This window comes from Trichoderma atroviride, chromosome 5 (genome assembly GCF_020647795.1).
Source record: "Trichoderma atroviride chromosome 5, complete sequence".
NCBI classification, from domain to species: Eukaryota; Fungi; Ascomycota; class Sordariomycetes; order Hypocreales; family Hypocreaceae; genus Trichoderma; species Trichoderma atroviride.
The window spans coordinates 1,463,841-1,485,368 of NC_089404.1; the positions used below are offsets into that span (position 1 = coordinate 1,463,841).

Genomic DNA, 21,528 nt, shown 5'->3' on the forward strand with positions numbered 1-21,528 from the left:
CAACCCGAACAAAAGTAGAAGCCACTCACCCCAGCAAGCGAGCGATCCAAATATTCTCTCTTCTCCACCACGTTAACCGCTGTTTTCAGCTTCACTTGAAGCGTCTAAGCAGAGACAAGCCGAGAAACAGTCGACTCGCTTCCAGAGCACAGCAGCTACCGCCAGTCTGCTACACACCGAGTCTCTGCTGGTTATGCATGAACTCTGCTAGGCCCAGCGAGGCTAGAATGTCTGGCGCTGTGTCCGGCAGCGAAACAAGCACAGCTCCCTGAGGTTACAAGTCCCAAGCGCGGCCGGCCGAACGTCGCTCTGCGTCAATCTCGACCTGAAATCGAAATCGAGCAAATCGCATCGGTCTTGCCGTCATGTCCATCTCGTCAGATTGGCCCATCCGCAGCGAATCGTGTGGCTATCGGTGCTGAAATCGAGGGCATATGGGGCAGCAGCTGGTAGGAGCAGCATCACCGTCGACCTGGTTGGCGCCGGCCTGTCTCCAGCATGGCCCCGTTCAATCTCTCTGGGTCCAGCGCTCGTGCGTCCCGTCCAATCATCCAATCAGCCGTTCGCGGTGCCTGCGTGCGTCAGAAACGACCCCCTGCTCGGACCCTGGCCCGAAGCTTCCTTTGGATCCGGCACACACGGCTGGTGCCCATCCAACCACCCAATCGTCCCCATCCGCGGCCCAAGCTGAGCTGAACTCTCAACTGAACTCAACTGAGCTGAAGTTTGGCATCGCCACGACAACCGTTGGGAGGAGCTTGCGGCTGACGCTTCCAGGCTCTCGGTCAAGAGGCAGCTCGAGGGCTGTTGGCTCTTCCATTGGCAGGAGACGGGCCTTGCTCTCCAATAGCTCACGGCAACAAACCCACCGTTGGCCGGATCCTGGCACTAGTTGACTTTCTCGGGCTCCATCCCGCCAAAATCTAATTACTACGGCGGTGCCAACTGACGCTATCTACGAGTGCCCAGCCAGCTAGCCGGCCAGCCGTCTCGCCGGATTCCACGGTGCCCCCGGCAGCGTCTCATTGCCTACGGAATGCTATTGCTGAGCAAGCCATGGACACCACGGAATCTGCCTTTCGTCACTATTCTCTGCAGCAAAGCCGGCAGTCTTGCGTCTCTTGCAATCGATGCTTCTCTGTGGCAACTCATTGCTCACGAGGCCTCTGATACCAACGTCATTGTTGGTTCGCATCCTCGCAGCCGGTGCCTTGCAGATCCGCGAGCTACATCATCTCCGCCTGCAGCATCTACACGTCTCCGGCGCTCTTGGTAATCCTCAATCCCTGCTCGCCGCGCCTCTTTTTTTCTCTAAAACCTTCGTCGGGGCCTACTCTACCCGCCTCGCCCCTTCTGAATCGCGTGTAATCGCAGATATTCTTTTTAATCATCCTAAGCGCCGCCGGCTTCCTCTTTTGTCTTTCCCCCCCTTACCTGTGCTGTCGTCCAACGCTGCAATACGACGCAAACTTCACCCACACATTCAGGAACCGATTCCCACTGCGACTCTACCGGCCCCCGGCTCGTTCGCGGCGCTTGCGGCACATCCAGATTGACCACACCACTTGGCCAATCACATCACCAAACTCCTTTGTTCCGGCGCTTCTTCAAACATGCCCGCTTGTCCACCGTGTTTCATTCTGTGAAGCTCTCTCTCGTCTCTAATTCAACCTCACTATTAAGGAACACTGCATTTTACACGCACAAACACATCTTGGCCTGTTATGGTATTGCCGTCTATTAGCGCGAGACAAAAATAGCCGCCGGCTACGAGACGAAAAGCGATCATCCCAGACCGTTTTGCTTCACAACCGTCAATCAGTACTCCTACTAATAAAACGCTCACCCATATATATCATCTAATCTCGAGTTGTTTATTCTTCGGTTCTTCGCAATGGATCCGACAACAACTCTTGTCACATTCATGTTGTGAGTGTTGCGGAATCTTCCATTTTCCTTCTTTCTCGGCTTCTTTCTTTGATGCTTTACACTCATTTCGTTTCTCTCCCTTGTTTTGAATCATTGTGTTTCTCCTATTTTTAGGAGCTTTCCCTTCGTCTCCGCTGGTCGAAGCGTTTTCCTATCAGCCAGTGTCTCTCGTTTACTAGTCTGGTACGAGAAACAAAGTCACTGTCTTCTGCTCCCCCCGAGGAACTACCATTGGACTTGCTCTGTTTGGATGTCTATCCGTCCAAACTTGTCTGACCTGAGCTCTGTTGTTCTTGGGACTACGGTACGGACTATACCCTTGAATTTGATCTTCTCGCCCGCATGTCTCGCCCATCAGCGTCACCGTCAGCCCGCTCTACTCGTTTGCCCCCTTGCATCGCCTTGCCGGCTCATTGGCATGGGCCTTTCTGTCATGAAGCTGCCGCGCTTCTTCCGTATCCTTTCCCCCTTGATTCACTCTGCCTCCCTTGACCCATGGTCCCATGGTCACGCCGTTTCCTTCTTGAGACTATCCACACCGCATTGCCTGGACCTGGCCTCGCATAGCTAGCCCTATGTTTCTGGGGGGTCGGCGCATATTTGGCACTAGCTGGACGGGATCGCAAAGATGTGAATCTTTGGAGTCTCGGCTTTTGTTAGCCCGCTGCCCCCGGCTTCATATGGCACATACACACACACCCTTTACCCCCCCGCCCTCTAGAGTGGTATTTTTAATCGGCCTCCACGAGCTAGTTGGAACCGACTTGAGCTGACGCCCTAATCTCACAGTCAGACGGAGCCATCTGTCCAATCCGTGCGCCTCATTGGCTCCTGGGATAATTTCACAATGTGCTATAGCATGGAACGGGACGCCCGACGTGGCCAAGGCCAATGGAGAGGATGCTTCACGTTCCAGAATATAGTCTGCGATGAAGAGAACCCACACCATAACACGAGGAGTGGTGGTCTCAAGATGGGCCAGACATACTACTACTATGTAAGTCTATTTCTTCCTTCTATATATCATCCATGCTTCTCCGCCATCTCGTTCTTCATCTCGATCCTGGCAATTGGACCGGCGAGCCATCACCCTCTCCACTGTCAACACACACCTTTCTATATATCCTTGCTTCGTCTCTTCATTCATACACCTACTCTCTCTCTTGCGCTGCCAAGTATAACTTTATCTGTTACCAAGCCTAACCTTGCTGTTGTTCAGTACGAAGTAGACGGCTCAACTGAGACCTTTGATGCAACAATGCCTTGCACAACCATGTGCCCCTATATGCCCGGGCAAACCGTCAATACTCTCTATGTTCCTGTTGAGCGCTCATCACGGACCCGAAGTGCATCAGCAAACTCGATGCGTGCAGAGGATTTCAGAACCATGGATCCAGCAACAAAGTTTATGAAGCCGTTACCGCCAACGCCTCTGCTGCCAAGCATATACAACCGCCGAGCTCTATCTGCCCCGACTTCACGCCCTTCATCATCGTCATCTCGCCCATCATCTCCACCTACATGGAAGAGACTCTTCTCACGCAAGCCGCAGACATCGGAAGGCCTACATCGCCCGTCTGCTAGCCATGGAGAAACATCCTTTGCTTCCTCCTTCACCATTTACGATAACGTCATTACTATCCCCACGCGTGAAAATCGCCATGGCCGAACTACGTCGTCGCTTAGTGAGGGTGCCAAGGCAAGAGACATCTCTCCGAGTTCCCTGGCCCGTATCTTACGCGAAGACCGACTTGCTCCTCGCCGTCCCAGTCACTCAGCCCAGCCACCGCCATTGGTAATTCCCGACGACGTCATTGAAGAGGATGAAGACGACGACAACTTTGCTGTTTCCGCTGTATCAGAAAGTTTGCCTTTTGTCACTGGCCTATCGCCGCCCCCCTTTCAACGCTCTACGTCATCCGAGTCCATCAAGCATGATACTGAAATAAGCAGCTTTCCTACATACATGGTCAAGCCTCAGCTTTCAGTTCAGCCACCTTCTTTCGATCGAAACCAGCCTCTATCTGCCGTGGTCAATGAGACAAACTCGGCGCCTCACTGGTCTGTTTCAACAAAAGACAAGGTCACCACAAGTCCCATACAGGAGGATGTTCCCATGAGCTTCTACGACGATGAGGATGACGACGACGACGTCATGTCTAGCAACGAGGACGAAGTTCATTTCCCTGCTATTCCCACTTCAAAGACTCGACTACACTCGTTCAGAGGCTATAGCCTACCACGCCACATTGAAGAGAAGAAGGATACATTCGCCTCTCATCAATCTTTTGCAACTCCCATTTCTCCGAAATTGGTACCCAGCGGAACCAATTTGCTGAACACACACATCGAGGCCGGCCTTGATGACTTTGTCAGCGAGCTGGGCTGGATTGTCGGTACTATTGGCACGACTGACAGCCCCTAGCTTGCTCAGCGAGGATTTTCAAGGTACCTTATCTGCCCGGATTCCTTTCTATGCACCTGTACACACACATGCATCACATTATTTTACAGCGGTCAAACAGAACGCATGACATTCTCTATTGCTCAAAAGTAGCCGGAGTTTACACATCGATTTTCTTATAATATTGCCTTGTATAAGTACTCTTCTCTCGTTTTCTGGCATCTAGACTTGAAGCATACTATATACACTCGATCACAGGCATCTGAGTTTCATATGTTTTCAGCATACATGTTTATACCACCATCTACATTATCATTGTTCATCATTTGGGTTCAAGAGCTTCAGTGAAGCTATACCCCGTGGGAAATTTACTGGCGTTTAAGCGATGTTTTATCAAAGGATAAACAAAAGGGAGGCGGGAACTGCGCAATGCGCAAATACCGGGATTATGCTGCGTCATGAAGGTTGACGAAGGCATTGGCATAATGTAGCGATGAGAACCCAGCTACGATTGGATTTATTAGCTATGGATATGGGTCGTGCGCTCATAATTCAAATGAATTTTGTTAAAACATCAACTAGTCTATTACATGAGTGATTACAATGTCTTCAAGTAAAATGCGTTATAATTGTGCACCAAGTCTATGACGAGAGCGATTTTGCGGGTTTGGACCTGAGTATCTGGATAACTACTAAGATGTGCATACGAACGGGGGCTACTTGGCATTTCACATTCCACGCCGGCCAGATCACCGCTCAACACCAAAATGCAACATTTTTGACAATTCAACTGCCGTTAGATTTGTTTCAACATATCATATATTCTTGTTATTCTACTTAGTTTATAAACGTTTTACAACATTATTGCTATAAATAGTATACTCATGTTTCTCTATTCTGGCGCCGCCGTTGTGATCGGCAGTGGCTCCTTCTCCACAGGCGCTATTTGCGATCCACCTGTAGTAGCCTCTCCTCCAGCCTGAAACTGGGGTTCGGGAGCAGGAGCTGCTGGTGGTTGAAGAGCCGTTGTTTTCTGGACGGGGCTTTGGGTAGCTTGAGAGGAAGCTGGAGATGGAGCTGGAGGTGGCGGTGTAGGAGTGGGTTGTTGGTTTTGTAGTTGCTGTTGTTGTGCAGCTGGTTGTGCAGCTGGGAGAGGAGCTGATTGTGAAGGAGGAGCTTGTGGTGGAGCAGCTTGTGACGGGGCAGCTTGTGATGGGGATACGCTGGGAGTGATGTTTGATACTGGCTGTTGTTGCTTTTGAGGAGGTGGAGGATTTGGAGACGGTCTGTTTGGAAGCTGTTGAGGTGGCTGTAGTTGTGGAGGAGAAGGTTGTGGTTGCTGAGGCCTTGCCAGTTGCTGATGCTGCACATATGGCTGTTGCGGTGCCTGAAACGGCTGAGGCGCTCGCAATTGCTGCGGCGCCGCTGCTGGTCTCTGTTGCTGAGCGTGCTGCACATGTTGTACGTGATGTTGCGTCTGAGGGGCTTTATGAGCTGCCGCGACCACGGCCGCCGGCGGTGCCTGATGGTGTTGCTGCACCGGCGGAGGCTGAGGCTGCGGCGGAACGGCTCTTATCTGGGCCAGTCTCTCTTTTTCCCTCTCCTCGGGCGTTTTGGTGGGAGCATTTGGATCGAGGAAGCGCGCCGGCACGCCACGAGCTGCCATCTTCTCGCTGCCCACCCAGGCGTTGAGGAGTGCGCTCCAGCTGAGCTCTTTGCGACCAAGACGCTGAAGCTCTCGGTAAGCAGCGACGTTGTGGTAAGGAAGACCGGTTTTTGGGTCTTTGTAACGGGCTGGGAGGCCTGTGATGACGCATATCGGAGCAGGGGCGGGTTCTAAGAATGATGTTAATAAGGAGGCTTAAGAAAATAAAATAAAAACATTGGGCAAAGGCTTACTGGAAAGTTTGTTCATCTTACGGCCAAACAAAATTTGAGTCTGTATGCTCTTGTCTTGGATGGCATTTTCATTGAAATTCTGAAAGATGATGACGTTGCGAGTGGTAGTCTCAGGGGCCTCAGCCGGGGCAGGGGCAGATTGAGGAGGCGGCTCTGAAAGGCCCGGACTTGCCGATTTGCTAATTGGCTCAGGTTCAGGAATGATAGGCCGTAGGACGGTATTTGTGAGGACTGGTTCGGTAGAGACGTGTGCAGCAACAGCCGTTGAACCGGGAGGCTGAATCTGGGTGGGAGGTGCCAATGCAGTCTGTGGTAAGGATGCGTTTGGAAGGGCGAGAATATTGGATTTTGGTGCTGGGCCGGGGCGGTAGTCCATGTTCATAACGGGCGGAGGCGCAAGAACTGGAAGTGCGAGCACGCCGGATGGCTTGCCTGCCTCTAAGGGTCGTGGACTACCGACACCTGGGGGGAACTGCCAACGGAGATGTCTGGCGAGGTGGTGCAGATAACGGCGAGGCAGATGCTGGCGCTGCCAGGCCACTAGATAGTGGCGGAGGAGATAGTAAAGGCGGAGATAGTAAAGGCGCAGCTATTACTGGCTGGGCTGGTTGGACATCTCCAGGTGGTTTTGCAGTAGAAGAAGCAGTAGGAGAAAGGGGGGCAGTGCTAGAAGAGGCAGCAGTAGTAGCGGGAGCAGCAGTAATAGGAGAAACGGTAGCAGTAGGAGGCTGTGATGATGATGGTGCGTTCGGAGTTGACTGTAATGGCCCTGTCTTCTCATCGTCCTCTTGTTTGAGGGGTGCTGCGTCCGCCGTCTTGGTCTCGCCCGCTGCTGGTGTCGGCGTCGGTGCCGATGTCGATGCTGGTTTCTCCTTTGATTGCGTCTCAGCGGCGTCAGGCTTTGGCACAGCAGCAGCATTGCCATCGTCGGTTACCACCTTGGTCGATGCATCCGTCTGCTGTTGACCTTCTTGAAGAGCAATGCCCCCCCTTCACATCCGTATCCGCCGTCACATTGGCAGCATCAGCAGCATCAGCAGCATCCTTCGTAGCCTCAACTCCCTTCCCCTTGTCCTTGTCCTTGTCCTTCTTGTCCACCCTCTTCCTCTTCGGCTTCTCCTCCTCAATGACAACCCGCCTCGCCTCGCCCAGCCCCGTCCAAAAGGTAATCACCGGCCCCTTCAACGTCCTCTGATTCAAAGCCGCAAGCTTCGCCCGCCGCTCCTCTTCCCTCTGCTTCTCCGCCACCTCCCACCGATTCAAGCTCTTACTATTGCGCTTCTCCACAATCGCTGCCTCACGCAACCGGTCCTCCTGCGTCATGGGAGGTTTCTTCAGCGCCTCCATCCTGGCCGCCTTCTTCTGCATCTGCTCCAACTGCTTCAGCCGCCGCTCCTCCCGCTCAATCATCTGCTGGTGAAGCTGCTCTTTCGACATGCGCGTCGTCTTTCGGGATGATGCTCGGGTGGGCAGATCGGCCGGCGAGGGCAGCCACGATGTGCGCTCGGATTTCTTCTTGGGACGAGACGCCGGCGCCGGCGTCGACGACTCGGAGGCTGCCGGATGGATGCGGACTTTCTTCCTGAACTTGGCCGGGATGGCCTCCTGGGCTTTTCGCTTCCGCTGGGCAGCGCGCCGCTCCCTCGCCTGCCGTTCCAGCTCCTGCTCGCCCTCGAGCTCGTCGCCGGCATTGTTCTCGCCCTCGTCGTCGGATGACGAGTCCATCTGCACGTCGGACGCATCGTCGCCGGCATCCGTGAAGCCCTGGTCGTCCTCGTCCTCGGCGAAGAGCAGCTCGAGGTCGGAATCGGGCTCTTCGTTGGCCAGCATCGACTTCATGCGATTGCCCGCCGTGGACCGGCGCGACCTCGACGTGGCGAGCCATTCCACCGGCGCCGGCTCTCGCTTCGACGCTGCCTTTGATGAATCTTCGGCCTCGCTGTCGCTGCTGTCGGAGCTGCTGTCCAGGTCGCTGAGAGGGGGTGGCGCCGAGAGCTGCGACTCGGACTGCTGCGCCGATTCGGGATCCATCGTTGACATTGTGGAAGGAAGGAGTTGAAAAGGAAGGAAAAAAAGATTAGTTAGCACTAAAGAGCGCTAGAAGGTGGCAGCTACATCGGAGTCTTGAGTCTCGTGGAGAGCTAAAGTGGGAGGTTTAAGAGTGGAGGGAGAGAAGCAGAGACGCGTTTTTTGTGGTTGGAACTCCAAAAATTTGGATTTAGCTGGCGCTGACATCACAGCCCACTTTAGGAAAGCTGCACAGGTACTGCTACCTATTAAATGCCTTGACACACCACATGTAACCAAGTCGTAATACTTTTTAATCTGCAATCACCTTACACGATCTGCACCAGAACTACACAGCTCAGTTGTTAAGCATGGCGATTTTAGTAAACATACACATTTATAATAAAGAACTAGGATTAATAGTAATCCCATAGATTGAGAAACACAAAGTTCAATTGTATGTATATCTTAATATGCTGCCTGAATCGTAATCGCTACCAATGTCTGCTTGCTTCAAACACAGAAAATCATTCCACCAATCTTGTAAGCAGGTAGTCTATTAAACAGAAAAGTTACCCAACGCCGTTCAAATTAAACAAAAAAGTACCATTCATTCTATCATGTGGGGACTGCCGTAGGAGCCTCTGTAATAGGTGGTGCGGTTCCTCCGGCAGAAGGGGTGATGCTGGTAGAGGTCACCACATCATTGCATCCCCATATTCTGCCAGGAGTCTCGCATGTTGTCGAGGCGGTGGGAATGGTCGTAAATAGAGAGCTCGTGGTAGGCTCGTCATTGCAGCCCCAGAATCTGCCTGGCGTTTCACAAGTGGTGGTGATGGATGACGGACTGGCGGAATCCTTTGTTGTCGTCGTTGTCGTCGTCGTCGTCTTGTCCTTACATCCAAACCAACCAGGCGTCTTACACGTCGTCGTAGTAGTAGTGGTAGGTGCCGGTACAGGAGCGGTCACATCGCCTGTGGTTGTCTGGTCCAAACAGCCCCACCAGCCAGGAGTCTGGCATGTTGAAGTGCGTGTCCGTGTTCGGGAAGTGGTCGTGGGCACGGCAGACGTGGTGGACTCGGTGCCATTGCTTTCATACATCTTCCAAGGACCGCAGTCTCGGCAGTCGGGCGTACGCTTACATGTGGGAACTTCATCGTATTTGAGGATAACGTCCTGGATAACAGACCGGATCTTGTGAGTGCCGATTCCCACTCGCCACCCCTTGTCAGCCACGACGTCATAGACACATTCATATCCGGTGTGGCAAGACGACTCCATGGCATAGCCAGCGAAGGAGCACGTAGCAGTCGCGCCATTGCATGTGCCAATGTAGACCGGGTCTGCAGTATGGCCAAAGTGATATGTTCCCGTGTAGCCTCGCGTTTGTGGCGTATCAGGATTGGCTCCAGGAGGGACAGGAAGACCCAGTCGAGAGGCCGGGAGCGCCTCTGGCACGGCCTCGAAAGTCACGGCAGGCAAGCCGTAAGTAAGGGCCAAAAAGGAAGAAACAGCACCTCCGAGAGAATGACCCGCTATCCAGATGTTGGAGTCCGGGTACTGCTCAGTGACATTGGAGTAGAGCTCGCGAGCGGCACCATAGTAACGGTTCTCCTCAACGAGAGCCGTCCTGACGCATGTGTTGTTACAGGCATAAGTGCCGGTAGCGCAATCGCAGACCTGGTGCCACGTCCATTGCCCCTGTTGAGCGCAGCAGCAACTGAAGAACAAGTTATCATTAATCTTGTCGTTGGTCGTTGTGCCATCTCCGTCAAAGACAGCGGGTGACGTCCCCTTGAGGCCGATGATGACGGTGGAATTGGTCTTGTCGGCCCAGATATGGCCACGCAGGCCATCCGTCTCCCAGCCAAAATCGAGACTTCTGTTAAAGGGGGTCCCAATGTCCAGCCAGTCCGCCATCCCTTCCCTTGCCACATATGCATCGGCAGCGACGTATGCCATGGTCAAGACTGTGTCTTTATCGGTAATGTCGGGGGATGAAACCTCGTCCATTGTCCATGCCGAGGCATCCAAGACGGCCGCGTAGCCCTGCATACGAGACTCGGCAACTATGGGGTCGACAACAGAGGGACGTCTGTCGGCCAGCCGGTGGATCGTATCGGCACGGCTCTTGGCCTTGAGCTCCGGCACGGTGTGTTCATCGAAGCCATCGCCCGCGGCAAGGAACACTCGAGACTGGTCGTTGACGATGTCCAGCTTGCGGTGCAGCTTTGGGTTTCTGTCGGTGCCGTGGTGGTAGATGTGTCGGAGAGTGAAGGTGTGTTCTGCAGGCTTTGGAGTGTCGGGGTGCGAAGGGAGAAGAGGCCCGGGGCCAGCAGGAAGCAGGACGTGCTGGTCGAGGCCGACATCACCGCCGATGACCGTGGCCGAGCCCGGGATGGCAAAGGCCGATGCCAGCAGCAGCGCGGCGGTGACCCGGCCAGCAGGACCGCCTCGGGATTTGGACGATACCATGGGGCGAATCTGGCGTAGGAGCGGTTCAGAGATGGGCTATACCATCGACAGGGCGGGCGAGATCATGAGAGCGTTCGTCCACTGATGGCGGTAGATGCAGCAAATAAGAACAGCGGTAGATGTAGCAGATAAGGGCAGCGGTCGAGGATGATGAGAGGTTGGGGATAGAAGAAGGGGCCTGTCAGGTGATGGAATCGGTGGTTGTCACGGAGTAGCATCACTGCGCACGCGCCAGATGACTGACGTTATCCTTATCGACGCCGAGATGCACTGTGTGTGCTACTGTAGCGCGGCACTATGAAGACGTTTGCAACAAGCCTGATTAGCTCGATGATGCGACAAGGTTCTTTTGTGATTATATCTGCAGCAAAGGTACAAGATACAGTGAACAGATCTAGCGCATCTCGCTAGTGGCGACCCTGCCTGGACCTGGCTCGTGGGGAATGCCCAACAAATAGCGGATCTAGGCCGTGCAGAGTTGGGCCGGGTTACTGTGCCGGCCGCGGTCTGAAACTCCTTTCGCCGGCATTTAGACTTCTTCCAGGCCCGACTCTCTCTCATCAACCCCGACATCAGCCTCCTCCGCACCCAATGGCGTGGCTCTCCCGTCCTCTGACCCTTGTCGGTCTGGTGCTGCTTGCTCATGGGTAAGATTTTCCTTTTTGCATCTCATCTCATTCTTTGTGCATGACTTTAGAGTGCAATGAAAAACAAAATACTAAATCATAGACAATGATGCCAGATGTTACTCTGCACATGAGCACACAGTCCTCTCGTCGACGTCAGCGCAGCATTCCACATCGCCCTCCACCGCTGCGCTGCCGCTGGACATTTACATCGAAACCGCCGTGGCAACGTTTTTACTGTGCGTGGGACTCGTGCTGGGCTCGGGCACGCTGAAGCCGATTGAATGGCACACCTGGGCCGGCAAGATTGAGCGGGAGGCTGACAGATCGCTGAGTGGGAGTGGCGATGCGGACGGGACAACGGGAAATCCGTTTGGCGCCCTGGAGGCTCGGAGCGGGTTCATCAACATTCACAAGCTTCATGAGGATTTTGTAAAGTACAGTCAGCAGGTTGGGAAATAAGCGTTTCATAATCATAATCATAATAATGACAAGGCAGTGAAAACAGCGAAGCTCGTCGGCCTGGTAGAGGGGCAGCCATAGCTAGACCCCGTGCGTATGAGCAGTTTTTGTAGGCATATGTGATGTAAATGAGAATTCTGTGTCTTCCTGTTAAAATCCCCTTCCCCTGTTTAGCACCGTAACTTGGCTCCCTCTCATTAACATGAGATGACTTTACTGAAGCTATAGACAGCTTCACCTCGTCGTTTGGGAGCTCAGCCTGCTGCATGCGCCACACTGTGGCTGCACGGGCCACCCGCTGCAAGGCGCAAAGAGGTGGCGCGTCTCTGCGCGCTGCAGTCGCGCCGGAGCTCTGAAATTTAATCCATTAAGCCAGCCTCACTTGTTCAACGCCACACAGCTCAGATTTGTAAAGCCATCACGCCGGCATCAATTATATCGCATCACTTGGGGCGGCCAAAATGACGGCAATGTGAGTATCCGCGGCTTCTCTCGCCTCTTCTCGCTACATGACTTTTCTCTTCTCTGCAGCCCCCCCACCTTGTCTCTGCCGGCCTAGAAAGCGAGAGATGCAGCACTTGGTGTTTGCTCTCAGTCTCTTCACGGCCACCAAATCTCCGCACCACCCCAAGATTTATATGCTATTGCATGCTAACCACAGCCTCGTCCACACAGTGAGAGTTTCGACAGCATCTACCTTGACCTCTCCAAGGAGAGCGGCAAGTGCAGATTCGCAGAGACCGGCTTCGGCTGGAAACCCGCCGGCGGCGGTGACACCTTCACCCTCGATCACAGCAACATTGGCAGCGCCCAATGGAGCCGCGCCGCCAGGGGATACGAGATCCGCATCCTGCAGCGCAACTCTGGCATCATCCAGCTCGACGGATTCCAACAGGAGGACTACGAGCGCCTGAGCAAGATCTTCAAGAACTGGTACAGCACCGCGCTGGAGAGCAAGGAGCACGCGCTGCGGGGATGGAACTGGGGCAAGGCCGAGTTCTCCAAATCCGAAATCACCTTCAACGTCCAGAATCGCCCGGCCTTTGAGCTGCCCTACTCGGAGATTGGAAACACAAACTTGGCGGGTCGAAATGAAGTTGCCCTGGAGCTCTCCCTGCCCCTCAACGCCAACGACACTGGCACCAACGGCCAGCTGGGCGGCGCTAGAGGCAAGGGCAAGAAGGCTGGTGCGGGCAAGGATCAACTGGTCGAGATGCGATTCTATATCCCCGGTGTAACGACGAAGAAGGAGACCGAGGGCGAGGACGCCGGTAGCGATGGTGGTGAGGAGGAGGAGAAGAATGCAGCTACGCTCTTCTACGAGACTCTCATTGAGAAGGCAGAGATTGGCGAGACTGCTGGTGATACCATCGCCACATTCCTCGATGTTCTGCATCTCACTCCCAGGTACGTATTTGTCTCATCCCTGTTCCGCCCAGTACTCTTTTGCTAACACACTCACAGAGGTCGTTTTGATATCGACATGTACGAAGCCTCGTTTAGACTCCGTGGAAAGACGTACGACTACAAAATCCAATACGAAGCAGTCAAAAAGTTCATGGTCTTACCCAAGCCCGACGAGATGCACTGCCTCCTTGTTATTGGCTTGGATCCTCCTCTGCGCCAGGGCCAGACGAGATATCCCTTTGTCGTCATGCAGTTTAAGAAGGACGAGGAAGTGACCATTGACTTGAACATTGAAGAGGCAGAGCTGGAGAGCAAATACAAGGACAAGCTCGAGCCCCATTACGAGGAGCCCCTACACCACGTTGTTGCCAAGATGTTCCGCGGCCTTGGCAACAAGAAGATTTCATCACCTGCAAAGGATTTCCTTACGTATGTGCAACTTGCTGCTTTTTTTTTTTTTCTTGAATACTAAAAAAAAAAAAAAAAAAAAAAACCTCTTGTGCTAACTTCTTTTACAGTCACCGCAACCAGTATGGTATTAAATGCGCTATCAAGGCTAGCGAAGGTTTCCTGTACTGCTTGGAAAAGGCATTCATGTTCGTCCCGAAGCCAGCGACATACATTGCCTACGAGCAAACACAGTCCGTCACCTTCTCCCGCGTCAGCGGCGCAGTCTCCGCCCTGTCCACATTCGACATAACCGTCGTCATGAAGAACGGCGCCGGGTCATCGCAGTTCAGCAACATTAATCGTGAGGACCTCAAAGCCCTGGAATCCTTCTTCAAGCTCAAGGGCCTGCGCGTCAAGAACGAGATTGACGAGGACGCCAACCTTCTCGCCGCCGCCCTCCGCGAGGAAGCCATGGACGACTCTGACGACGAGGTCGTTGTCAACAAGGCGGACCGCGGATCCGCAGACGAAGATGAAGAGAGCGTGGACGAGGACTTCCAGGCCGATAGCGACAGTGATGTTGCAGAGGAGTACGACAGCAACCATGAGAGCTCCGGGTCTGGAAGTGCGGAGAGCGACGTGGATAATGACGATGATGATGAAGAAATGGAAGACGCTGATGAGCCGCCGAAGAAGAAGTCAAAGACGGGCAAGAAATGAAGTTGAAACCGTCCTTCAATCATGCATGACTTGACAATATATCTACGAAGCATCAAAAATAAAACAAGAAGAAAAAAAAGGGGGGGGGAGAAGGGGCCAAACGAAAGGAAAGAATGAAACAATGATTTCAAGGAATGGCGTTTTCTGGAGGCGCGTGTAAGTTGTGTAATATGGCTTTATACAAGGGGAAACCTGGGAATTTTCATATTTCCATATATTTTTTTTATTTAAACAATGGTTGGGATTTGCAAAGATAGTGATACTCAGTATAATTACGTAGCTTATAAAGATTATTGGCTATTCACTACTTTGTGTTTTTCCCATGTTTTTTGCTAAATCGCTGTGGACATTCATATCAGAATGATTTTAGAATTGACACGAATTGTGATTTTCTACGGAGTATAAACTTTCTTTAGACCAGCCGTTAAATACACCACAAACATCACATCATATGCAAAATCGACCAATTCTGTCCGTTTTAATTCTCGTTTTTTCTTTTATTTTCTTTATAATACAAAGCACTCTTCTATTCAACGAAACAAATTACACACAGCATTGTGCCCTGAATAAGCCAAAAACAAATAATCAACAAAGTAGCCGGCGCGCGCACTTATTTATTAGTACCCTTTGACAAAACAACGGATTTTATACACAGAAACCCAAGTTGTTCTTCTTTTTTTCCCCCAACAATACCAAATCTGGTTCCAAACACACAGGACAAAGGAAAAAAAGTAACTCGAGACGAGGACCAAGGTGAGGTAGCAAAACAAAAGACAAAAAAAAACTCCATCTAAGTCCAGTTCGTAAAAATCCCAGCAAATCCGTCATAAAATCCCCAATTTCCATCCTAGAAATCCGATTCCGACCCTCCAAGACAAGAGAGCACAAGGTATGTATATATATATAATGCACATGTCTTCTGCCAATTTCTATTTTGAATTTCTTTTTCGGGCAGTTTTTTGCTTTTTTTCTCTCTTCTCTCCTGTCGCCATCATTTCTAGGAAAACCCCGTGTGGGCAAGTAGAGGCCATGACGCGCCTCTAGTAGTACTCTATACAGCTGAAACATAAAAACTCCTTTAACGATAGATAAGAATGACACAGGATCTCGCACGGTATTGTGCCACGCAGCTATTGCGTCCCCAATGCCTGTTTGTGCGCGCAGATCCCCAAACAAAGACGGAATAAGGAAATAAGGAAAAGATGGGTGTACATCGCTAAAGATGCATGGAAGTCGAATAGCGCATGCTTGCAAAACTGATTGCTTAAAAGAATAGCTGGCTTCGATTGTGGTCTGGGTGTGGTGTGTAGAAGTATGTCGGTGTGAAATAGGTGGGTGAGAAGGTACTATGTGTGCGCGTGTGTATGTAGATTGGTGTATAACCTTTTTAGATACGGTCGCCAGTTGGCTTGATGTAAGATCGAGGGAACAAGGCGTACTGCCCAACAGGCGGTGCCTGGCTGCTCAGGCTGGCAGTCCTGGATCGAGAGCGGCGTTTCTGGCCCGAAGATGCGTCCTCGTGAATAATCGACTCACTAGCATGAGACTTGTGAGACGACTTCCTCGATGGAGCCAGAGGGAATGAGATTAGCTCAGGAACAGTGTCTTGTGGGCTAGTCATATCCCCCTCCGCCTCAGCATCAACAGGTGCTGGCACTTCAGCCTGAGCCACAGGTAGAGGCTCCGCGCATTCGGTCCAAGAGCCAGTCATCTTGTGCACAGATCCACTGCTGCTGGCGGTATTGCGAGTGTAAAACGACCAGGTAGAGTTGGTGGAGATGTGGCGATCGGCAGTCGTATCAGAGTATGTGGAGACAGTCCCGGTAGTGGAAGTGCTCGCTCGCTGCTGTGACCACTGGGCGGGCTTGCTATTCTCATCATAGAAAGCAGTCGAGTGGTAAGGAAGCGTCAAGTCATCCTCTCCGGGGTAGTCGTGTCTGGCGCCCTCTTCAATCAGCATCTGCTGATGGAAATCGCCAGGGATCAGCAGCGACGGTGACAGGGTAAAGCCATGAGACTCTTTGAAGCTCGAGGCGTGGGATGCGCGGAACTTCTTCTTGTCAAAGGTGGGAAGAGAGAAGTTGTTGGCGACGGGTGCAGTGAAGACTGGAGTAATGGCCTCCTGGACAGTGGGCGTTGACGTCTGGCTGATTGGGCTCAGGCCCGGGCCGTCAAAGGTGGCTACGGAGAGCATACCGGGCGACGAACTGGCTGTTCCAATGGGCACACTGTTCTCTTCGATGGGAAAGGTAACTTCCAACGGAAGAGTGTCACTATCACGCGCAGTGTCCATCGAGTCACGTTCCCATTGGTAATCGCAGTCGGCTTCCGCTTCGTGGTCATAACAATAGTCAATGTCGTCCTCCCAGCTCTCTTCGATGATTCCAAAGTGGAATCCGTGCTTCTCCGATGACTCGACGACGGCATGCTGTGGCACAGACGTCATGTGGAGGTTGCCAAGGGTATCCGACGCATTGCTCGCTGGACGATGAGACCGGCGCAGCATGGGGACGGATTGGCTGCCACGGATAGACCGTCTAGCAGCTGCTGCGCTCTCTTCCTCTTCAGGAACGTCAGCAAGTGGGGTCTCGTATGTTGCCAATGTAGGGCTGGCAAGGGGCCAAGAGGGCTCGGTGGGCGAGGGCTGGATTGGCGAGAGCTTTGTCTTGTGAAAATACTCTTCTTGACTAGTCAAAAGCGGCGCAGCATAAAGAGGCCCAATGGGAGGCACCGGCTCGACTGAATCATCGGGGTTGAAGGGCTGCGGGTGGCGGAAACCTCCGCTGGTCTTTGGTCGCTCAATGACGACGGTGGGCTGCTCGTCGTCTTCTTCGTATTCCTCTTGGAGGCTAGGGCTCCGAGATGGCGAGCCGGGGGAGCCTGATACAGGCGCGGTGGGCTTTATGGGAGATCTGGGTGGTCTGGGCGGCGGTGACATGGAAGGAGTGCTTCCTCGCAGCTGGTCCTGCGATCGGATTCGTCTCATCAGTCGACGAGATCCGTTGGGAGGAACGGCCTGGCTCTGGCGGTTCAAGGCGGGTCGTGAGAAGAAGGCGCCAGAATCGTTGTAGGCGTCGGGATGGAAGAGAAGACCAGACCCCTCGGTTGGGTTGGTGACATTGGGGGCGCTGGTTGGGCCGGTTGCGCGCATCGTCAGTTGCTCGGGTCCCTCGTGCGCCTGGGCAACGCTATCGCGGTGCGTGTGAGTGACATGCTGGAAGTTGTAAGGGCCCGAGATGTTCAGCCTCCTCTGGGCAGCTGCGGTGTCGTCTCGAGAGGCTCGTCGGCGGGTGAGGGCCTGGATAAAGGACTCCTTGTGGCTGGTGGAGGCAAGGGCACTGTCGGCTGGCGCCTCGGCGGAATACATGGAGCTGGCCGAGGACGAGTTGGCGCTGCTCTCACGCTTGGATCTCGCTCGTCGGTGGAAGGGGTTCTTGCCGAAGCCGTAGACGCTATCCGAGCGCTCTCGTGAATGGGCGCTGCTGCCGGTGGACTTGACCGAAGCGCGTCTACCAAGCGACAGATTCTCCAAGGTCTGCTCCCACCCCGGGCTCTCACCGTTGGAAGCCACAGACGCGGACGCGGCAGTGCGGTGTCCATTCTGGCGGCGCAGCTGGGAGGCTCGCCTCATCTGCGAGTTGAGCTGCCGTATCCTGCCTGGGGACGGTGGCCTGTCCATGGCAGGCTCGAAAAAGTCGGCGGCACTCATGTGAGGAGACATTGGGGAAGATGGTTGGTTGAGATTAGGAGAAGAAGGAGCCGTCGACGACTTATTCAAGTACCGGATGGAAGTCGTCTGAGGCCTGGCCCTGGACGCCTGCTGCGGCGCCGGGTGGCCAGAATTGAAGGCTATGGCATTCATGCTCCACATGGCGAGTCAAGGGCTGGGGAGGGCGAGATAGACCATGCCCTCTGGGGATCTGCGGCGAGACTGACTGATCCAGGGTGAAGAAGGGCGATGGGGCCTCTTTTTTTTTTTTTCTCTCTCTCTCTTGGTTTGTGCTTTTTTGCTCGGCTCCGCTATTCGTATGAGTACCTGTCAGGATATCGCGCTCGGTGCCCCATACAAGAAAGAGGATGAAGACGAGGCCAGGGGAAGCCAGAGGTGAACGCAATGGACAGTTCGGGCAGGGCGAAGCGTGGAGTGGATATAGTCTACTCAGCAAGGCGCGAGAGCAGCGGTCCTGGTTATATTATATCTGGATGACGGAGCTGAGCTGAGCTGAGGCAGAGCGCGCGAGAGGCTTCCCATCCAGGACCCTGGAAGAGACGACGAGAAAAATGCCAAATTTGGGGGCTATCCTTGACCCCGGGTCAGTCAGGAGATTGGACCGCGGAACCTCTCTTGGGTGGGTAGCGTCGTCGACCGGGGGGCGACGATGGAGACGATGGTGCTGGGGAACGGTTCCCTGTTGGTCTCTTGGCCGACCAGGCCCGGGACCCCTGACGGTGGCCAGGATGCTGCATGCTGCCGAGTGCTGGGATGGTTTAGCACCCTGTCGATATGGATGCAGGCCGACGGGACCGGTGAATGCAGGCGGCGTTGCACGAGCCCAGCCCGGAGTGCGGAAGGCAAGCTGCCTGGTCGTATTCACCAGCATGAGCCCGTCAACCCGTATCGTATTATATGCTACCCAGTTCCCGAGCACGGTGCCGCTCTGTGTGATGGACAAGGCTGGGCTGCACGCATTGACGCAGCATTTGGGCGTGATGCAACGTGCGGCGTGGGTTGTGGTGCCGGGCTGCAGGAACGCGCCCAGCGATGGGCAATAGTGCGAAGCTGTGCGCCTGTAACATTGACGCTGCTGCTGCGTCTTTGGATCGCGAGATGAGCGAGGACCGCTCGCGTCCGAGGCGTGGAATCGCACGGAGTACCCCGAGCTCCTGGCAATCAGCCGGCGACGTTCTGCGCTGCTTCTAGAAGGCGAGAGGCCGTTGAGCCAGCGGCATCTGAGACCGCGCGGCGCGGGCGACGGCGTGTCTCGTTTGGCTGCAGCTGGATGAGGGCTGCGAAGATCCCACGACAATTTGGCTAAAAGCGCGATCGATGGTTGAGGCCTGGTGGTGGAGACGGGCAGATTGATTGCTTGCTTTGGCCAGAATGGTACGTACAGTAGACGGTGCAAAGGACTAGGAGCGGCACTAGCCCAAAGCGCTGCGCACGGGAGGATTCCGTGCCTGGTGAGGTAAGAGCAGCTCTAGCGCCAAGCTCCAGGCACGACTTGCGCTTGTACCTGTACTAGAGCCCGCTAGAGCGCAGCCACTGCGGTCATTGTCCAGCACCTGTCCAGCACCTGTCCAGCGACCTGTGCTTGTACCGCTACACTGTCAGTCAAACAAAGAACACGAGTCCTTCTGCTGCTGCCCACTCGGAGAGGCCACAGGGCAAGGATCTGCGCACGCGTGGCAGGTCGCAGAAACGGTCCAATCCGCAGCGTCGGGTCGGCGCTGTGAACAAGCTGCCCTGGACGAGAAGGATTCCAGTAGTGCAAATTGCATGCTGTGCCTGGCTTTATTACCTGGCAGTGGTGGCATTCTCACTCTATTATTCGAGCTCTTTCTGGACTAGCATTTTGCATAGTACGATACGGTAATAAGTGATGTGATGTGATACCAGGGAGGTACCTACAGTACTTTGGCTTCTGCAAGGCACATGTACATGGAATGTACAAGGAGTCTACGTGACACCAGAGTTGCCCATTGCAAAATCTCACTGCTATTCTTGACTGCTATAGGTCTGAAACCAAAGAGCAATTCATTTGTTATCAACCCTGATAGACATAAAACTGCACAGACCATTGCTTTGCTGAAGACTTGAAGACTGCTAAACAACTTTAGCGCCTTTGGCACAGGCACAAGCCCAGGCTTCGTACATCTGGTCCCAGAGCACAAGTCGCTGTACCTGCAGAGTATCGGCGATATGCGGTCGCCTCCCCCTCACACCTTCACAGCCCGCATATGCAGGAACGAGAATTCATGTTGGTCCTTTCGTTGAAGGTTTTTATTCGCTCAGCATCCACACCGCGATGATCCATCCCAGACTGAGCATTGCAGGCCGAGGAACAGCATTCACGGCATCGCACACGCTCGGGTACAGACCTGACATCCGCTCACTGGAGGCATTCGCGAGACAAACACACCGGCACGAAGCGCTGTTGCTGCTGCTGTTGCTATGGATGTCAACAAGTGCGGTCCACGGCGATAACGCATCATCACGCAGCTTACACTGTCTATTTTAGCAGCACTAGCTCTCATTGGGCCTGTTGAATCGAGCACCAACCACAGCAGCAAACACCGGTGGGCCTCGAAAAAGCTCGCTCGAGATTGCGCGCCAGGGCATCCCGTCCTCGCCCAGGAGCCCTGCGAGAATGCAAGAACCCAAGAAACGAAAACAAGAGCCAGGGGCCCCATCGCCGTCTGTACGAGTGCCGCTAGGGCTCCTCCCCGCCAAAATGCTCTTGATCAGCAAGGATTGGCTTCCGGGCCGGCCAGCAGTCGTGAAACGTCTGGCTCGGGGGCCTAGGCCGCCTCTGGGACACCAGCATGGCCCCCCAGCCGTGCCTTGCTTCAACGAGGTTGGGCAGCTCGACGGAGCGTCCACGATGAGCAGCCGTGAGGTCGAAACGGGAAAGACAATTTGAGCTGTCGATTGGGATCGCTGCGCAGAAGAAGCTGCGGCAGACGCCCATGTCGCGTTTGGAGCAGCGGGTGGTTCACGGATGGCTTCAGCATTGCGGCCCAATTGCTGCGCGGGAGGCCACAACTCAGCTCCGCGGTTCACGAGCTTCTTGTCATGCTTGTTGCTTTTGAGCTTTTGAACTTTTGCACTTTGTGAGGGGTTTTCCACTAGGCCGCTGCATGTCCATCCAGCACGGCATGGAATAAAACTGCATCGCACAGCTGTTAGCGTTTGTGCCATGCAGCGAGCATGCAGCGCTCCGGAGCCATGAGGCCAAGATGGACAGAGGCCCGTCCGTACATGAACGGGGCCCTTCCGAGCCATTCTCCATGCGTACAGGCCCATCATGGTGAGGCACTCAGGGATCCCCAGCAAAGCTCCGCCCGTGCTAAACAGTCCCAAGAAGACGGATCCCGACGACAGCAAGCATGGCATGGGACGCCGCTGCCCGATGCCTGCGCAAGCCCACGGCGCGCCTCAGCCCGTGTTGACGCCTTGTGCGATGCGATATTTGCGTTGTGGCTGCTGCA

At 54.0% G+C, this 21,528-nt stretch overlaps 9 protein-coding genes across 9 annotated transcripts; 3 read left to right on the forward strand and 6 right to left on the reverse strand.

Annotated features, from left to right (window-relative positions):
* The first annotated feature begins 2,984 nt into the window (after nt 1-2,984).
* TrAtP1_009689 (uncharacterized protein) lies at nt 2,985-4,928 on the forward strand. Its single transcript, XM_014091237.2, has one exon. It carries the CDS (start codon nt 3,188-3,190, stop codon nt 4,352-4,354), a length of 1,167 nt encoding a protein of 388 aa, XP_013946712.2. The 5' UTR covers nt 2,985-3,187; the 3' UTR covers nt 4,355-4,928.
* Nucleotides 4,929-5,225: 297 nt separating this feature from the next.
* TrAtP1_009690 (uncharacterized protein) lies at nt 5,226-6,614 on the reverse strand (the record flags this gene model as incomplete). Its single annotated transcript, XM_014091236.2, has 2 exons — nt 5,226-6,169; nt 6,233-6,614. The coding sequence occupies 2 exons, from the start codon at nt 6,612-6,614 to the stop codon at nt 5,226-5,228; spliced, it is 1,326 nt and encodes a 441-aa protein (XP_013946711.2).
* A 512-nt stretch (nt 6,615-7,126) lies between these two features.
* TrAtP1_009691 (uncharacterized protein) lies at nt 7,127-8,272 on the reverse strand (the record flags this gene model as incomplete). The annotated part of the gene is made up of 1 exon (XM_066114384.1): nt 7,127-8,272. The coding sequence occupies one exon, from the start codon at nt 8,270-8,272 to the stop codon at nt 7,127-7,129; it is 1,146 nt and encodes a 381-aa protein (XP_065970480.1).
* Nucleotides 8,273-8,676: 404 nt separating this feature from the next.
* Nucleotides 8,677-10,920, reverse strand: TrAtP1_009692 (uncharacterized protein). The gene has a single exon (XM_014091235.2). It carries the CDS (start codon nt 10,712-10,714, stop codon nt 8,858-8,860), a length of 1,857 nt encoding a protein of 618 aa, XP_013946710.1. The 5' UTR covers nt 10,715-10,920; the 3' UTR covers nt 8,677-8,857.
* A 145-nt stretch (nt 10,921-11,065) lies between these two features.
* TrAtP1_009693 (uncharacterized protein) lies at nt 11,066-11,925 on the forward strand. Its single transcript, XM_014091234.2, has 2 exons — nt 11,066-11,361; nt 11,457-11,925. Exons 1-2 carry the CDS (start codon nt 11,306-11,308, stop codon nt 11,800-11,802), a joined length of 402 nt encoding a protein of 133 aa, XP_013946709.1. The 5' UTR covers nt 11,066-11,305; the 3' UTR covers nt 11,803-11,925.
* Nucleotides 11,926-12,181: 256 nt separating this feature from the next.
* Nucleotides 12,182-14,622, forward strand: TrAtP1_009694 (uncharacterized protein). Its single transcript, XM_014091233.2, has 4 exons — nt 12,182-12,274; nt 12,478-13,209; nt 13,267-13,638; nt 13,728-14,622. Exons 1-4 carry the CDS (start codon nt 12,264-12,266, stop codon nt 14,317-14,319), a joined length of 1,707 nt encoding a protein of 568 aa, XP_013946708.1. The 5' UTR covers nt 12,182-12,263; the 3' UTR covers nt 14,320-14,622.
* A 1,084-nt stretch (nt 14,623-15,706) lies between these two features.
* TrAtP1_009695 (uncharacterized protein) lies at nt 15,707-18,190 on the reverse strand (the record flags this gene model as incomplete). Its single annotated transcript, XM_014091232.2, has 1 exon — nt 15,707-18,190. One exon carries the CDS (start codon nt 18,188-18,190, stop codon nt 15,707-15,709), a length of 2,484 nt encoding a protein of 827 aa, XP_013946707.2.
* A 322-nt stretch (nt 18,191-18,512) lies between these two features.
* TrAtP1_009696 (uncharacterized protein) lies at nt 18,513-19,721 on the reverse strand (the record flags this gene model as incomplete). The annotated part of the gene is made up of 1 exon (XM_066114385.1): nt 18,513-19,721. Exon 1 carries the CDS (start codon nt 18,918-18,920, stop codon nt 18,513-18,515), a length of 408 nt encoding a protein of 135 aa, XP_065970481.1. The 5' UTR covers nt 18,921-19,721.
* An 842-nt stretch (nt 19,722-20,563) lies between these two features.
* On the reverse strand, nt 20,564-21,346 carry TrAtP1_009697 (uncharacterized protein; the record flags this gene model as incomplete). Its single annotated transcript, XM_066114386.1, has 2 exons — nt 20,564-21,206; nt 21,336-21,346. 2 exons carry the CDS (start codon nt 21,344-21,346, stop codon nt 20,564-20,566), a joined length of 654 nt encoding a protein of 217 aa, XP_065970482.1.
* Between the last annotated feature and the right edge of the window lie 182 nt (nt 21,347-21,528).

What these genes read in the sequence shown, in the direction of transcription:
- TrAtP1_009693 (XM_014091234.2), top strand. Translation starts at nt 11,306, where the DNA reads ATGGCGTGGCTCTCCCGTCCTCTGACCCTTGTCGGTCTGGTGCTGCTT. An exon ending in CTGGTGCTGCTTGCTCATGG is followed by an intron (nt 11,362 to 11,456) that starts GTAAGATTTTCC and finishes CAATGATGCCAG; the next exon opens with ATGTTACTCTGCACATGAGC.
- TrAtP1_009694 (XM_014091233.2), top strand. An exon ending in GTTCTGCATCTCACTCCCAG is followed by an intron (nt 13,210 to 13,266) that starts GTACGTATTTGT and finishes ACACACTCACAG; the next exon opens with AGGTCGTTTTGATATCGACA. An exon ending in CCTGCAAAGGATTTCCTTAC is followed by an intron (nt 13,639 to 13,727) that starts GTATGTGCAACT and finishes CTTCTTTTACAG; the next exon opens with TCACCGCAACCAGTATGGTA.
- TrAtP1_009689 (XM_014091237.2), top strand. Translation starts at nt 3,188, where the DNA reads ATGCCTTGCACAACCATGTGCCCCTATATGCCCGGGCAAACCGTCAAT.
- TrAtP1_009692 (XM_014091235.2), bottom strand. Translation starts at nt 10,714, where the DNA reads ATGGTATCGTCCAAATCCCGAGGCGGTCCTGCTGGCCGGGTCACCGCC.